The sequence below is a fragment of the Triplophysa dalaica genome, chromosome 6 (assembly GCF_015846415.1).
Source record: "Triplophysa dalaica isolate WHDGS20190420 chromosome 6, ASM1584641v1, whole genome shotgun sequence".
NCBI lineage: Eukaryota > Metazoa > Chordata > Actinopteri > Cypriniformes > Nemacheilidae > Triplophysa > Triplophysa dalaica.
This window is the reverse complement of record NC_079547.1, coordinates 18,057,358-18,075,657: the sequence shown is the minus strand read 5'-3', so window position 1 is coordinate 18,075,657 and position 18,300 is coordinate 18,057,358. Positions and strand designations below refer to the sequence as shown.

General features: G+C 34.7%; 1 protein-coding gene across 1 annotated transcript in view; it reads right to left on the bottom strand.

Moving 5' to 3' along the window:
• The window catches only part of LOC130424791 (VWFA and cache domain-containing protein 1), a 65,807-nt gene extending 63,730 nt beyond the window's left edge, over positions 1-2,077 (bottom strand). The window contains exon 1 of the mRNA XM_056750711.1: positions 1,622-2,077. Coding sequence (XP_056606689.1) covers positions 1,622-1,870 — 249 coding nt within the window. The 5' untranslated portion in view covers positions 1,871-2,077. The remainder of the gene's footprint in view (positions 1-1,621) is intronic.
• Positions 2,078-18,300: the final 16,223 nt, after the last annotated feature.

The window sequence follows — 18,300 nt, the reverse complement described above, 5'->3', positions numbered from 1 at the left end:
AATACTTAAAAATGTAGGCGAGATACTGCTAGATTAAATTAGATAATTTCCTATGAAGACACATTTAAAGAAACATATACATACCTATATATGTGACTTGATAGCAACACAAATAAGTGGAATTGTTTTCTTTAATTCTTGGGACTCAAATTGAATTGCTTATAAATTCTAATCATACTTTAACATAAAATGAAATTTATATATAGCCTCAAGCCATCACATTCAAAAAAACGCATCAGCTTTTAAAACACTGGGGCGGGCCTTCAACAAACCTCTAATGCCTTGAATCAAAGCTAGGATGCAGGTGTAAAAGGGTTTGTCGTCATATGAGGTCACATTTGTTTTAATGGGCACAGGGCCAAACACACAGCAAGTTGAAGGGAAAGAAAAATTGATCCCATCAACAGATATTCGGTAGATGTTGCCAATTCACAAATGTAGTTGTATGCGCAACTCATTCATTTTAATTACAACCAATTATATGTCCAAAGGCAACAGGGTGGGGGGAGAAGAGTGCGTGAGAGAAAAAAAGAGAGGGAGATTATTAACATCTGAGTGTGACGAAGAAAGGAGGAGCTTGCAGAGCGGTATAATGTGCCACAGATCAAAGGCCATTTGGGTTTGGCCCCCTACTGACCATCTATGTGCGCGCTCACTCCGAAGTGCGCGCTTTTCCACGCATATTACACAGCAAAATTAGCCATTTGTTACGAAAAACACATTTTATGCTTTTTTAATTTAGGGGGGAATACAATGGAATGCCATGAATGTTTTATAAATACTCATTTTCAGAGCTTGAAATTCATTTTTTTAGTCAGATCAACTAACTCACTCACTGAAATGTAGACAAATTACACACACAATGCAGTGTAAATCACACGTGCCATTGCGTAACAATGCGCCAATTCATTGTATCATTTTAACGACCTGTCTTTACGTATACGTGTTTGGTTATATATTTACATAGGCTATGAAATAATTTGCTTATAAATAGACCCAAAAACACACATTCACCCATAGTGACATAAAAAGCTGCGAATGTACAGGAAATTTGCTTGTTTTTACATCAAATATTCAGTTATATATATTCAGGTATATATTTGTAAAATGTATAGGATATGTTCTCATTCCAACTAACTGAATAAACTAATAGACAAATGTTATTTATGATATTCCTGAAGAACAAACTGACAAAGAGGAAGTAAAAGTGAAGGATCTTTCAAATATAAAATCTTTACAAAGACTTTAAATCTCTGCATTCAGCTGCATTCATACAAGCCTTTACAAACATGAATACTAGCGTAGGAACAACAATAACATGCAATTGTGACGACTGTCATTATGTCAACCATGTTTTTCAAAGCCAGAACAACTTTATACTTTCTATTACAAATTTAAATCATGCAAATCAAAACGGTAATTGTGCAAATACACGATTTGAACAGGCAGGACGCGCAACAATGCAACGCAACTGCGACTATCTAACCTTAACCTAAACAACTCGAACTTCATTTCACACTTCCCAAGTTATTTGAGATCCCTACACCAGAAGTAAACATGATCCGTGGAAGGTTTGAATAAAAAGCACAAAGCTGACATTTTAAAAGGTGTGTTTTGTTACCTGCATGGTGAGGACACCCAGCTCCTGTGTGGAGAGCTTTTTCATCTGCACTGCCAAAACTTGAGCCTCCTCCAAGATAGAAAACTCACTGTCTGCTCCACAAAACCCTACGCAAATAAACACGAACAGAGCAAACAGGCTCCACTTAGTAACCTTCAAGTTATTCCAGTACGATCGGTAGAGTCTGTTCCACGCCGCGAGAGAGAATCGAGGTAAAGCCAGCGCTCCTGTCCGCGCACGGCTCGCCATTATGGCTCGATGCGCTCCTGCACTGGATTACCGAAAAACTTCACCAATTACTTCCCAACTTTCCCTTTCCACTTCTTAAACTTTCCGAATTCCAGCGCTTTCAGTAAGATGCATCAGGGCATCGTTTTAAAAGCTCGATCGTTGGTTAAGAGGGCAACATTAGTTTCTTTAGCTGCTGGCGCTCGGTAAAGTCTGCGTGTGTATGTGAGCAAGAGCATCACAATAGGAGTGAAAAGCAGGAGGCGCGCTATCCAAACACCGACGTGGATTTAACAGCGCAGATGGATTGGGATTCACTCCTCGTGGTTTGCGGATTTCCCTTCCGTTATAGATCCTTACTCCCGGAGGGCCCTATGGTTTGTCATCTAATATCCAATTGCTTTCATTAAAAATGTTCTTTCAACAATTGTTTATCAAATATTTAGCAATTGTTTCAATTTTATCTGAAGAAAAATGTATTTAGGCTTGTTTAAAGAAGGACTTTGATTTGGTTTTATCAAATTTAATATTAGGTGAAGATTTCAATGAAATGTCATTACGTTCGAGATGAAACTCTCAACGCCTATTCTTAGTTACAGTTAAAGCACACAAGAACATTTTAATTCTATGTTAAAATAGCAAATATGTTACCTAATTTATGTAATATACACACTATAACTAAAATGCTGTATTTAGGATGTAAATAAAAGCTAAGATGTGGTCTGACCTGTGGTTAAGAATTGAACAAAGCAGAACACGGTTATTTTGTGGATCTGAAGGCACATTTGGATTTTATCAAGAGATAAGATAGTTCGATAAAAAATGAGGATAAGAAAATGCGATTCTTAAAAATTAGATTTTAATTCAATTTGATGAACGCATGCTTTGTTTTTTAGTGAGAAGAGTGGTGGTATACATAAGTAGGTGCTAATACAAGATGTATAGTTCTTATACATGATTGACATTTTTGATTTTGTGTGATTTGGAAAACCTGGAATGAGCTGAAATTGACGAATTATAAAAATGTTACATTTTCAGTATTTGCCATGTAGTCAGTATATTTCTATTGATTGTTGGTAAAATTTCAGAATGCACTTTTCTGTTTTTTGATGGTACTCAGTATTGAGAAAGTTAGTTGCTTGTGACCAGCAACAGCCTCTTAATGGATTTACATTAAAAGATCTACTTGATGAGGTTTTTGACACTGCATCGACAGGAATATCTAAATTAAGATTTAAACAACACTTATTTTCTGAATAGAATGATAATTTATTTATATTTCTTCTTATGTAAAACAAACCAATCTGCATAACTGATGTGCTCAGTTTATTCTTATCCCATTACCAATGCAGATTTATTATTGTCATAAGTGAATTGCCCTGAATTAATAACCCCTTAACTGCAATCTACAAAATCCTTCAGATGAGTCAAATTAAAAGCTGTCCTCTGTAAACTCGACAATTATGTGTCTAAATATGAGTTTTCCCTCAGTTCCCAATGTGAGTAGCAAGCCTTCATTGAGTAAATTAGCTGAAGTGTCTGGCTGAGATAATGAATGACATCAGTTAAAATGCTTGTAATAAGCTTCTGGGAATTTTTCTCGTTTGCCAGATGTGAAATCACATTCAATTTGAATTAAATAATATTTCCCAGTTCACTCTCAACGTGAAATCCTGAGGAAATCAGAAGAGCTGTCAGTTTTTTTCATCCATTCACTTGTCTTGTATCTTTTTCTGCTTCATTTCTGTTCAGAAAAAGCATAATTTAAAGGAGTAGTTCACCTTCAAAATGAAAATTTTGTAATCTCAGTGGTTTAAAGTATTGGAGTAAATGTAATATGTTACTGTACTTAAGTATGTTTGGCTACTAGTTGTACTGAGTATTAAAGATATTAGCAACGTTTACTCTCAATTTTTTAATAAGTATATGTATATGTATGTGTACTCCACTACATTAGTAATTACTAATCCAATTACACATTACATTTTGCATGGCACCTAACTTTTCCTGAAGCACTTTATTTCTGCCACAGAAGAAGCAATATTGCCATTTAAAGGGCATTCAAGTATGGAAGCATATGTGGTGCAAAATTACCAATGTAATATGCAAAATGGCAATGCAGTATGTAAATTAACAATGCAATTGTGTATCTAAATATACATTTGAAATAACGTATGTGCAACATTAAGTGCAAAATGAAAATAAAAATTAAATTATACCAATTACATTTGTCAGTTCCTACATTAGTTTTAATGTTATTTAAATGGATATTTTTAACGCTATTTAAGTTGCAAAATTAAAATGAAAATGCAGTCCCCGGATTGTTTATATATGTTTAAGATAGTCAAGAAAAACTGTAGCAAAAAGAAAATTCTAATGTCATTTTCCCTTAATGCATTAACATTACCAGGTTGAACATTTGGGAAAGTCAATATCTTAACATAATCATTCTGAAACAAAGACAACAAATACTGAACGTGTTTATGATGAAAACGTGTATGTGCAGGCGATTTAACGCTTTTATCATCTCTGCAGTCGAACATGTTTTCAACACCTCAAAACAACACACGTAACTAGCGATGCTGGCTCCGCCTTCACGCAATGACGCTGTTCCGGGGTGGGGGCGTGGTCAGCTCGAAATGCATTTTCAAGTCCACATTGAATTTTGCACCACTCAACGCGCTGTGTGTAAATGAAAATGCAATTCAATTCAATTCAATTCAATTCAAGTTTATTTATATAGCGCTTTTCACAATGTGTATTGTTTCAAAGCAGCTTTACAGGGGCAAACAGGAAAAACAGATAAGTTAGAACACAGCACAGTGCATTGTGTGTGTGAATTAAGTTTAGCATTTAATACCAAATATTGTAACTTCAGCATTAATAAGACAAATAGTCCGTCTTTGCTCTTGGTTGGGGATGTAGTGGTCTGAGCTGGGATGGTCTGATGGTCATATTTCTCTTGGAATCCCAAATGTTCAGCCTGTTAATGTTAATGCATTAAGGGAAAATGACATTAGAATTTTCTTCTTGCTACAGTTTTGCTTGACTATCTTAAACATATATAATCAATCCCGGGAATCTATTTTAATATTAATTATGCAACTTAAAGAACGTTAAAAATATTCATTTAATTAATTTATTAAAACTACTGTAGGAACTGACAAATGTAATTGATATAATTGAATTTTCATTTTCATTTTGCACTTAATGTTGTTTCAAATGTATACTTAGATACACAATTGCATTGTCAATTTACATACTGCATTTTACATTGCAAATTGAATTTTGCACCATATATGCTTCCATATTCAAGGTGCTATACTGTATCTTGTGCATTTTGCCCTTACTAACTGAAACATGTCAAGATGGCTTCTTTATGCGAATACAGGTACATTATCAGGTAGTTGACATCGCTGGTGTTTTTATGTGGGAAGAGGACATGACTGTTGCCGGCGATAAGGCCGAAACCAACATGTCCGGTGCAAAAGGCATTGACCTATATTATTATATTATTTATTAGTCAACAACATAATGTCTTGCACTTTTTCTTCGTTATTTTTCATTTTTCTTTATAACTATATTTATGTATATTCTTGTGTATGCTACATAAAATGCACTGTCCATTGAGCGAACCTAACTCACATTTCACTGCTGATTATGTTCTGTATAATTGTGCACATGACAAATAAAACCTTGAATCATTGACTTTTGTAATTTTACTTTATTTTATTTATCTGTTTTACTGAAGAGAGCTTTTTGTATGATTGGTTTCCTTACGAGCACTTGATTGTAACTGAGACTTGGGTGTTTGTATAGACGTTGCCATTTTGAGGTGTTCAGTTTTGATGCCATTGCTCTCCTCATGTCTGAAAGGTGTTGAGGACAAGTGCTGCTTTGAGCCTATATTCAGTATGAGTAAAATACTCAAGTACTGATACTCTAAGTCAACACTTCATATAATCAGACTTTTACTCAAGTCTTTTTGAAATGGACTACTTGCATGTAGACTTCCGAGTTCTCCTGGTTGCTGCTCAGTCATTTCCGGTAACAGTGTTCATCATCTACATGCGGAGATCGTCACTTTTAGGCCGGTCACTTAATTAAAATTAATATACCCTGTTTGTGATGTTAACATGCTTCAGTGTGGGTTTTTATGACAGGTCTTAAATTAGCAGAATTTCAGCTCCTAATATATTTTATAAACATTCTCATCTTCTGAATAAAAAAGCCTTTGTATGCACCCGGAAGCAGTCCATCGCTTTCCTAAATGGTGTTTCATTAATAGACTATATTTCATATATTTTAACAACAAAAAGATGACACATAATGATTGTTAATGTATTATGTGGAATTTAAGTTATTAGACGTTCATTCACAATGCAAAGTATTTAAAAATATGAGTATTTGGAGATTGAGCATATACAATGCCAAATAAATACATTAACTGCGCAATACAATTGTGACATTTTTTCTTAAACGTAATATACACTTTTTACATAGGCCTATATTTATTCACAGAAATAGTTTTAAACGTTATTTGCATTTACATAGCATTACATTTGAACACAAAAAACGACACAACATAGTAATCCAAACGTATAAATAAAAACTTGTTGGTGTGTTCGTCAGGTCCCTGCTCTCTCACGCATTAAACACTGCAGTATTTTAAGTCTGTAGTTGTTTAATCCAAACAACATTCTTCCAAAAATATCTTTAGGGCCTTCCGTTATACAAAAATAACTGTATTGGTTAAATGTTGCTCATTTAGCTCATAAGATATTAAAATTCTTATATACTGAAGGCCTATATTTAGATGAGAAGTCAACATCGCCTTAGATTACATTTCTTTGGGGTAAAAAAACTTAATCCTTCATTTGTTTTTGTAATCTCATTGTTCAATGAAACAGTTGAAATTTAATGAGATCTTATTTGTGATTGTAATTCCATCATCTCTGAAACTCCAAATTAGCAAGCACTGTCCGTCCTCATTCACATCGGACAATTATTCTGTCTTAAGGCAGTGTTCTCTGTATTTAAATAATAGTTATGCTGGTGAATTGAATCCACTGGGATGCTGCATCACTGCCTGTATTACCAGACAGGAGCTGGATGGAAGATGAAGAGAACAAGCGGGAGGAGGGAGTGAGGGTGAGGGGTGCAGCGCTGCTTGATCCACAGCCAGAAGAGATGAAAGGGGCATCACCACAGCCCGCAGTTTCAGCTCCTGCTGCAGCGGATGCCTGCAGAGCACAAGAATCGCAGTAGATGAGCATCATGCTTTGCACTTGGAGTGTCTCGGATGAAAATTTCATCGCAATAACCAACACAAGGGATAGCAGCGAACGCTAATACATTTGAAATATATTTATATGTCTCATACTGTAAAGTGTCACGTTGCTCTCTATGTCTGTGCTAGCTAATCATTTTGCCAAGTCCATACCCATGTGCACACCAGCCCGAGTTGTAATTTAGTATGTGGCCAGAGTTAAGCCGAAGAACGTGCTCAAGTACTGTATTTTTCTAGCTTCATTAGACAGCGAGAGAGATTCCAGTCTCATTAGCAGTAACACAGAGCTGCAGCATAGTGCTCAGGATGCGAGAATATAGACTTTGAATTGTAGATGGATCTTCATGCAAATGTCTACAAAAAAAGAAGAAAAAAAACACAATCCTTTTTTCCTTACGGTGTGTCATACAGTATATGGTCGAAAAATGGATGACTTTGCAATAACGATTCAAATTTCCAGCAGAATTTTGGTAACCAAACAGCATCGGCATCCATTGACTTCTATTGAATGGACATAATACCACTGAGACATTTCTCAAAACATCTCCTTTTGTGTTCCACAGAAAAATAGTCTTATTATTGTGATTATTGTATTAACATAATTCTAATTAATCTTCATTTCCACTACCCACCTTGTCTGAAGCGATAAAAGGAGCTCAAGAACATTCATGATTTCAACAGAATACTGCTGCTCATTGAATTCATTATAAAGGATTTATATTATGAAAGACTGGCAGTAACAAGCACAATTACTCGTATTGTGCTTTCATGTCAGGCTGTGGTTGAGATTCTTAATTTCTGTTTCCTATTATCTTCTTTGAACAACAGAACACAAAGAGGAATAATGTATGCTTTTTGGGGATCTTCTGAACATAGGACAGTGGAAGCTCTGGCACCAATACATGAAAGAAGACTAACCACTGACTTTTCTTCTCTGGCCCCAAAGGCCACATTCCTTCACTTAACCTTTTGTCCAAACAGTAACTTTATTAGGAACTGCAACATAATAAATGGCTTAAATTGAACTGTAATAATAAGATAACGTTAGCAACTCAAGCATTATATAAAAACGTCTGTTGCATTTTTTAAACTCACATTAAAGGTATTTGAGTATGTGGAATATGCATACTCTGTGTAGAACACATTGTAATTTTACATCATTTTACTGTTTTATGTTACTTTTTTTATTTTGAAATACCGTGAAAATGTTACATTAAAGAAATAAACACATTTACAAGTTGGGTGTAAAATAACATGAATACATTTTCTTCTGGTGCCTTAGTTGACACAATAATACAGTTTTTACAGGATTTTGTAATACAAGTGTTAACTGTAAAAAAATATGTTAAAATAAGACAATGTAAAAAAATAGCTACTCCATATTTTCCGGCAGGTTTTTATCCATTCATTTTACAGACATTTCCATTAATGCTGAAACATAATGCAATGCTGTGCAAAATTAAAAATGCTGTTAAAACAACTGTAAAAATGAATATAAAATTCCTCAATATTAATACAGTATAGGGCCCTATTTTACAGATTTCTTTTACAGCGTAGGAATTTTCCTATTGATTTTTTACAGTTGTTTAACCTGAACTTTGAATTTGCATTGCATTGGGTTATGTTTCTCAGTTAGGTGAAATGTCTATGTATAATGATTAAAAAAATTAAAATCATAAATAAAGTTGGAGGCATTTTGCAACATGTGTGGCCTAAAGCGAAATCAAGAAATAGAAGAGAAACAGAAGTTTGAATTCTTTTCATGTTGTTCATGTAAGTCCACACTGATTCTAGATACTGGTCCATCAGGGGCGCACGCTACTCCCTTCCTTCCAAACCAGCAAGCCAACGTTACACATATGGATCATAATTTGTGGCTGTGCTGGATCGCTCAAACATTTGATGGAAGACAGACCTGAGGGTGAACTGCGAGGGACTGGGGGTGATGCTAAAATGTCTGCAGGCTATTTGACAGCCAAGAAGTCCACTATAGTCTTGGAAGAGCCATAGGCCTCACGTCAAAGAAGGAACTCTGGGAGTATAGCCACTATCAGTTTTTAATTTGAACCGACCGCAAAGCCAGGCCTGAATAATGAGCACATGGATGTGATTCCAGTAGACATTATTAAACTCTCTCACAGGCTGAGCTCTGAACAACCGAGGAGAGGGACCAAACCGTTACAGACAGCTTTGCACCCAAAAATAAATGGTACCATGTCTCCCTATTATGTTTTATATTCTTTTTACGTCCGTTTTTTAGGGGGATTTTTAGGGCACTTTAAACCTACCCTGTTGCCATGACAACACTTTTTCAGGCTTTTTACAGACAAGTGAAACTGAATCTGGTTCTCCACTTTTCTTCACGCACCACATCCCCCCCAAACTATTTCAACATCAGAGCAGTATAGTGAGCTTTGAGGACTAAGCCGATTCCCAGCTGAAGCCATTTTTCTATTTCTGGCTGTGCTGAGGTCTTAAACATTAGCGTATTTTGAGCAAACAAGGTTTGATATAGAGAGCATCAACAAAACATTTCCATTTAGTGCAAAATGTTCTATTTAAAGGAAGTAATGTTCTTCATGTTTTTAGTCATAGTTTACTTGTTGAAAGTCTCTTTACGTCCTGATAGCAATCAATAATAAAAGTCTTCTTAATGTTAAAAAATATATTCTTTGGAGATTTCAAGACCATTATTTTTTGCACAATCCTTACATTCAGTCTAAGGACAACGTTTCATAAGAACCATGTTGGGATTTTAAATATTAAAGTTGTCAAAGATCTTTGTTTATACATGCAGAACAGTTTGAGCAAATGACGCTCTGTCATGAAAGGGATAGAAATGAATTTACTTTCATGTCATTCCAAACCTGTATGACTCTCTTTCTTCTGCAGAAAACACACAAAAATATTTTGAAGAACACTGGCAACCAAATAAACAAATCACATATATTTTCCTATATTTCTTTATTAGACAAAATATTAATTTTGGTTGAACCATCCCTTTGAATGTAAAACACTGAGGTCCGGCAATGTATGTGCAAGATGTGTGTTCTCCTACAGTACTTTTTTTCAGCGTAGATACAAACTCTGTCAAACTTTCAAATCTGTTTTTTCAATTATGTTGCGAGTGATAGACACAGAACACATTAAGGATCTTGTTAATGTATGAGGCAACAAGAACTTCTCCACAGGTGTTCTGTTCTGTGAAATCTTTAAGGTGTAAAAGTCCCTCCATGGCAATAATTTAAAGCTAACACATAAAGGAGCCCCATATAGAATGCTTTCCGGGTGACATTTTGCACTGGGCAGACTGCCACGAGTAAAACTAATCTGAGTATTTGATTTCAGAGTGGATGGTTTGGGGATTTGGATAAGTTCAATTAAAACATATTCATATTACGTCATGATTGGGCCTTTTTATTCAAATCAATAATATAACATTTACATTTATATCTATTCATTTTATCCAAAGCCCCTTGCAGATGAAAGAGCCTTAAACATTTTGTCAAGGAGCTAAAAAGCAATATTGTAGTTTATAGGCCATGTTTACAAGTAGGACAATAGCTGAGGCAAGAGTAAATAAATATTGATATAAAAATCTATATTTAGCTATCACAGAATTTGAGTGACCGAATCTCATCAAAAGAAATGTAACAAACAAAAGAGCTCAACATTTAATTTTCAGCAATTCAGTAGTACTCCACAGCTGGGAAAAACATAGCATCCACTTTGCAATCTGGCCTAGAATGTCTGTAACCTAAACCTATTATAGTAGATTAGCCTTTAAGAGAAACGAGTTTGGAGAAGTGCAGTGTTTCAGGTCATGAAACTGGTCCCAGATCAGGTACTGGCCCCTCCTTGTAGCCTGGGGGAAGAGGCCTTAGAATTGGAAAGAATTTTGAGCTGAGTTGAAACATACGTGGAAACATACGTGGAAATATAGACGAAACAGAAAGAGAGAGAAAGACAATAACCATGAATGTTGTACATTATCATCCAACAGACTAAAATGGACAAATTAACAATACATATGCATTTTCTTCTTCAATAATCTTGTTTGTTCACAGGTATCTCTAAAATAAAAGATTCAGCAATGAAGGTAAGGCCGTAAAAGGGTTCTCATTAGCTTTGATTCTCCTTCTTCAGACTGTTTACTCATATGAAACAGTTTTCCCTCATTATACCTTCTTGGTCCCTTGTGCTGCCAAATTGCAGCAAAAATCCTTATTCTATTCCCCAGGGCTTTACAAATCACAAATATCCCGAGAAAACGGATCTCCTGCAATTCCTGTTTCTGGGGTTTATATGTAAGGGAAAAACACAGATCCTTTTAAATCTGTTTCAGAGAAACCTTGAAATACATACCCTTATCACACCTTATCAATACTTTATTAGCTTTACTGTAAAACTTTGCTGTAATTTTACAACAGATTTACCAGTAATTTATTGTAAATTTCATTTACAATTTTGTTTTAAGCGTAAATTTATTTTAGTAAAGCAAGACCAAAAATCTTAGGTCACTTTTCTTGTTAGGTAAATGTATCGTAATTTAAGAAGTTTCAAATAGTTCTACTAGAAACCAAGGCCAATAATGAGACCAGACTCTTCTTGCACAATTTGAATCTCAAAAGTCAAAGTGTTTTTGATTAAATTAATTCTACTTTTCATATTTAACCACAATGAATCTCTTTAAACTTTTTCAGGCAGAATAAATAAATAGCTTTAATAGATACATTTATAAATACATTTTCACAAAATGAAAAATATGTTTTACCTCACCACAACTTTAAATAGTAAATTTAGAAAAGCAGAACATAATTCAGATACAATTTACAGAACTTTATATTTTTGTGTGAATGCAAATATTTGTCCTTAAAGGGATAGTTCCCCCCAAAAAATTCTGCCACCATCAATTCTGTCACCAAACAGATATCATTCCCCATTGACTCCAGTATTTATTTTTCTTACTGTGGCAGTAAATGAGGGATGAGATCAGGGGTGCGTTTCCCGAACGACGACATAAGTCGGTTACTGACATTCTTACAAATAACTTCTTTTGTGTTCAGCAAAACAAAGAAATCTATACAGGTTTGGAACCACCTGGGAGTTGAGTAAATAATGACAGAATTTAAATTTTAGGTGAAGTTTTCACTTTAAAATACACACTGTATTCAAAACCACAGACTGTTCAAAATCAATTATGAAATTCATGAGTATTAAAAAAGTGTGTTTCAAAACATTACATTGATTACAGTTGATAGCATCCAATTTTGAAACCTTTGCTAGATCCATAATGCCTTAATAAAAAAGACTTGATTAAATTAGAAGACCTTAAGTAAATTTGCACTATTTAAGTTCAGAACACTCTGTTCTGGACATTGCACTCTTTTGTCCAGGGGTCAGTCGAGTGTCGGCTGTTCAGAAACAACAGTTCACACATATCCTGACAATTGAGAATATGTCTGAGACGTAGAGAAAATGTGAGAGAGATGTATTATGGGAGTAGATAGCAAGAGAGGAACCATGCAGGAGGAAAAACACAGTAACTTTACACCAGTATTTCATTTATTCTCTCTCTTTCCTCTCTGCCTTTTATCTGTTACAAGAGCATGTCAGATCTCAGATGCACTTTGGTTAAATGCACCTGAATGTAGTTTGGGTCTTTTGTTCACAACACCGAGGTAGGAAATATCACATATTGCTGCTGCTTGGACTTTAGACTGCTGAATAGAATACAAATCCACGATACATTCAATACTTCTAATTAATCACTTTATTAGCACCATTTTTAATCCTTTATGTTCAAGTTATTAAAACAGTTATGTCTTTTTTCACAGTCCTCCTACTTTCTGTTATTTACTTCATTCTTCATATTATTTAATTTATTCAGCTTTTTTTTAATTATGAGTTGCTCTGTAATCATAACCGCCCGCATACATCACATGATAACACAAACATGGATACACATAAACATACACCACCAACCAAGACCTGTAGATGCTTTTCAGCTCAGAGAAAGACATAAGGGTTGCTTCCTTATTTACAGATTTGTTTCTGGTGCTTGTTCCTAAAAAGGCTAAACTGGAAATGTTATGAGATGTAAAGATATTGCAATAAAAAAAACTAAACATGCATTTTGCATAAGCAAGAACTACCATAGAAGGAATGCTAATCTTTAAATGTTGATTTAATAAACCACATGATTCTCTAAGAACAACTAAAATATATGATAACAACATATTATATGTGAACATCATTTTTTATTTTATTTTTCTACATAACTACATTTACGTACAAATATTGCCACTCCCCAAACACCCATTCTGATGTCCTCGATCTCTAAAAGTATTTTTTATTGGCTTGAAGGGATAGTTCACCCTTCCCCCTAAAAAACATGTGGAACACAAAAGAAGATATTCTGTGAAATGTCTCAGTTGTTTTGTGAACACAATGGAAGTCAATGGCGGCCAATGTTGTTTGGTTAACAACTTTTTTCAAAATATCTTCTTTTGTGTTCTCCAGAAGAAAGTCATGCGGGTTGACATTTAGATTAAGTTAATGATGACAGAATTTTCCTTTTTGGGTGAACTATCCCAAATCTGCATGTTTTTTTATAAAAACACAACAAACACAAATCAAAGCTCCTTTGGACTTAAGCTTTCATGGCCTTTGTCTATGTGGATCTGTAAAGTCAACAAGACTATTATGTAGTGTCCCAATTGTCATTTTATTGTTTAAAAGGGTGCTCATGGGAGCCATGATACACAAACCAACTCCAGAATCCATTTGGCATTACATCACCAAAGTGTGCATTTAGATGAGAAACACATGAGCTGAGGGTAATGTTATGCACAAGGCCATAAACAAGCATAATGAGAAATAACAAAATAGTTTTGATTATGGACACAGAAAAGAAAACAGCATGTGGCTAACGCCAGGATCTTGGGTTCGATCCCAGGGGATTGCACATACTTAGAAACAAATGTATAGTATAATGTCATTTTGAATAAAAGCGACTGCCAAATGCATAAATGTAAATGTAAAAGAAATGACAAAATTGGTGAAAAGCTGGAAAACACCCTAAATTAAGTGTTTGCTGGTCTGAGCTGTTCTCACAGACTCGACAGACTGGTTGGTTTTAAAGTCATTTTGGATAAATCTCAGCTAATCAAACAAATAAATGTAAAAAACAGACTGGTTTTAGTTTTAAGCTAAAGCACATTACATATTAAACAGTAACATCTACTTTTTTTTCCCGAAGAACACATCAATGGTAGCATTTGTTACCACGGTGCAATTTTTTCCTTGTCACAATTATACTAACCCATAACAGGCACTTGGTCTTTTACTCTTGTGAAACTTAACTGCTAAACTGCTGGAAGGCTGAATGGACTGACAAGCAGAAGCTTTGTGAACCACCATGCAAACCTCCCAAATGTGTAGGGCCCAACAAGTCTGGGGCCCCTTAATGCCAACAAGCAGTAAAATCATTTGATGCTTGATGTATACACTTAGATATACGCAATGAAGTGCACATATCAAAGTGGTGCTCAAAAAGATATGAAAGCAAAACAAAATACATCTAATACTAATTTTACGAATAAAGCAAAACAATGCTATGAAAAGACGCATGAAAGAAGACTTTCTCAGTCCTCAGGTCTTGACTTTGCTTAGGGCCCCCAAAATGGTAAACACGCCCTTGCTGACAAGTTATGGTTTGGAGGCTTATCAAACTTGTAGGACTTCATCTATATTTCATCAGGGTGGGGTTGTGCTGTGACAAAGGTTGTTGAACTGTACTTGAGGAGTGTGTGTGTGTAAAGATTCAGTGAAGCTTGGCATTCCACCTGTGAGGCAGAGGTGGGTATATGTGCCTGAGGACCTGATAACAAACCAAAGGAAATTTACATGCAAGAAATAATTCCACTATTACCATATGTGACCCTCGACAACAAAACTAGTCTTATGTGTACATTTTTCAAAGTGTAGATTTTTACATCGTCTGGAAAAAAAGCTTTCTTTTGATGAGGTTTGGAAAATACAACCGTTTAAAACGTTCGAATCCAAGTGTGCAAAAAAATCTAAATATTTGGGAAATTGCCTTTAAAGTTGTTATCAGAGGCCCTGTAGCAGGCCATCCACTCACAAAGTTTTTATACATTAAGAGTTGGAAATTTACAAAATATCTTCATGGGACATGATCTTTATTTTATATCCTAATGATTTTTGGCATAACATTTAAATCAATAAGTTCGATCCATGCAATGTATTTTTGGCTTTTACTAAAAATTTTCCCGTGCTACTTAAGACTGGTTTTGTTATCCAGGGTCACAATTATCCTTCTGTATACAAAGTGCTCACTAACAACATGTTGTGTGTTATGGAAAAGTTCTGGTCATGGAATCTTATTGGAGAAGAGATTCCAAGGTTTCTTAACATCCCAGTTTGTATGGACGGACACAGTATAAATATATACTTTTGTATAGTAAAATTGTATAGTCTAACTATAAATTGCTACATGAATAAACTAGTCCAAATGATTTAAACCAATGCCCATGTTTTTTTTTTATCAGATATGTGAAGTTGGTTCACACAGGTGCCCTACCACAGGTGTAATTTGTCACATTTATTATGGACATGCTCCACAAAGTTTGACAATTTCTTCAAAATAAACGTCACTTGGATTTATATATTGTTATATGAATCAAAAACATTTGTATATTTAAAGTGTGGAGTAAGTGTGCAGATACATTACGGGGCCATATGGTAATGTTTATTCTTCTCATAAAAAAGCACTTGCATCGGTTTGGATTTGTTTCTTCACATTGCATTCCTGAGCCAGGGTCTGGATGGCCGTTCCTGGGGCTGTTCCAGATAAGAAACCAGAGAGCAGAACTGATCAAAAACATTCCCTACATCAAGAGTTCAAGGTCAGAGTCTTTTTTCTCTGGTTGAGTTTGAGTCTTTATGGGTGTAATCATCTATACATGTGTATGCCATTTCTTTTCTTTTTCTTTGGCAAACATGCAGGACTTGTTAAGCCTTTTTTAAAAGACAGGCTCTCATTTAATGTTCATGTTTGTTTATCCAGTGCAAAAGAAAAATTGTTCCAGGTACCTTTGAAGTGTGTGTAGTTCTATAATGCAAACCATCCACAAGACTGCACATACAACAGGTTTGTTTCACTATATTATAGGACACCTTGAATGTATTCGTATCGGACAAATGATACTTTGCATCTCCCCAAATGTAACCTGTTGACATTACTAGATTAAGTATAAACAATTACAATAATAGCCAAACCAGTACACACGTGTATTAGATTTTTATGTTCTGTGAGAACTTTCCAAAGACACAGTTGCTATATAAACTTGTATTAAGACTTAAGATATTTATTTGTTAATGCATCACCTAACTTTAGCATACACTAAGAATACGAAGAATGTCAGTAACCAAACAGATCTCATCCCCCATTGACTCCTACAGTATTTTATTTTCCTACATGGCAGTAAAGGGGGACGAGATCTTTTTGGTTACGACATTCTTCTGGTTTAGAACAACTTCATTTTTTGGTGAACTATCCCTTTAACTAACATTTTAAAACTCAAAAGCTGTCACCGTTAACATTAGTTGGTGCATATTTAACATGTTAAAAAACTACAAAAAAGATTGTTAATTCATTGTTAATGCATTTACTAATGTTAACAAATACAACCTTATTGTAAAGTCTTACCATCGTTTTTATATTGCTGATATATGTTTTACGTTCTTAATGTTTATAATGTGTTTTTGTACAGCACTTTCGTCAACCTTGGGTTGTTTTAAACGTGATATGACGTGATAAACGACAAAAAAACATGACAAACAAAATAACTCCTACACTCCCCTCTTCTGGTGGCAGATGTATGTTCTAAATGTAATTAAGGTTTGGGGGAAAAATACCTCTGAAGGTGGCAGAAGTAATATTTTACATAAATTCACAACAGACTTTGTGATTAAACATGGTAAAAATGGTGTACAAAATCCATCCCAGGAGCCACATTTTAGAAGAGTAATAGACAAAGCTTAGGACAAAATGATCTAGCAAATGATTATTACAATTTTACTTTTTATTAAAACTACACTGTCAAGAATTTTCTAAATATTCCTAATATTGTCTTCTTCCAGTTTAATGCATTCACTAAGAGGAATAGTCTGCTGCACTCTCTGGGGATGAGAGACCTTGAAAAACAGGCACAACATTAGACAATAACACTGTTTCACAGTTTGTCATAATTCACATGGGCTTTAGTAAAAGCTTTCATTGGGATTTGTAAATAACAGTGTTTTAATGTTTAATGTTAACTTTCACATTACTTTTGATGATGTGCACTTACAGAAGAGGCAGTTTACTTCAGGCATTACTAATTTTAGAGACCTAAATAATAATTTATTATGTATTTTATATAAAATCCGTCATAATGAAAATGGTTTAAAGTGAAAGCGTGCTTAGAAAATCTTGTAGTATAATATAACATTTAATCACAGCTAAAGAAATGACAACGATCCGTGTTGTTTCTTTAAGTGGCTTTTATAATAACCAACACACTGTATGGTCGGATGTACAATAATAAAACTGCAATATTGGTGTTAAATTGTGACAAAAATAATAGAAAAATAAACCATCGATATAAACATCAGTTTTCATGCATACTGTCTTTTCATGAAACATTACACTCGTAACACATTATGACATTTTTTCCAAAAGCAGTTCATAGGTCACGAGCAATCACTTCCTCGCAAAAACTATAAATTCTTGACTGTCATTGGAAAGGGTTTCGTGGAATTGAATAGTTGCATAGCAACATACCAATATGAAGATGACAGCTGCTTGCTTAAAATGATCAAATCTACTTAATCCCGGTAACTGTGAAGTTTCCAAAGATTTTAAACAAGATACAAACTCTCAAAAAAAGTAAACAACAAAACACAAACAGAATAATAGTTTGAACATACAGTATTAACATGGAAATCCACAAGAGCACATATAAAGAACTTCATTCAAACAGAGTCAGAGCGACACTGACCTCTAGAGGAACATAAAGACATTACATTCTACAGGTAGTGAGTATCTTGTTACATTAGAACAAGCTCTGCATTATTTAAAGTGTTGCTTTCACAT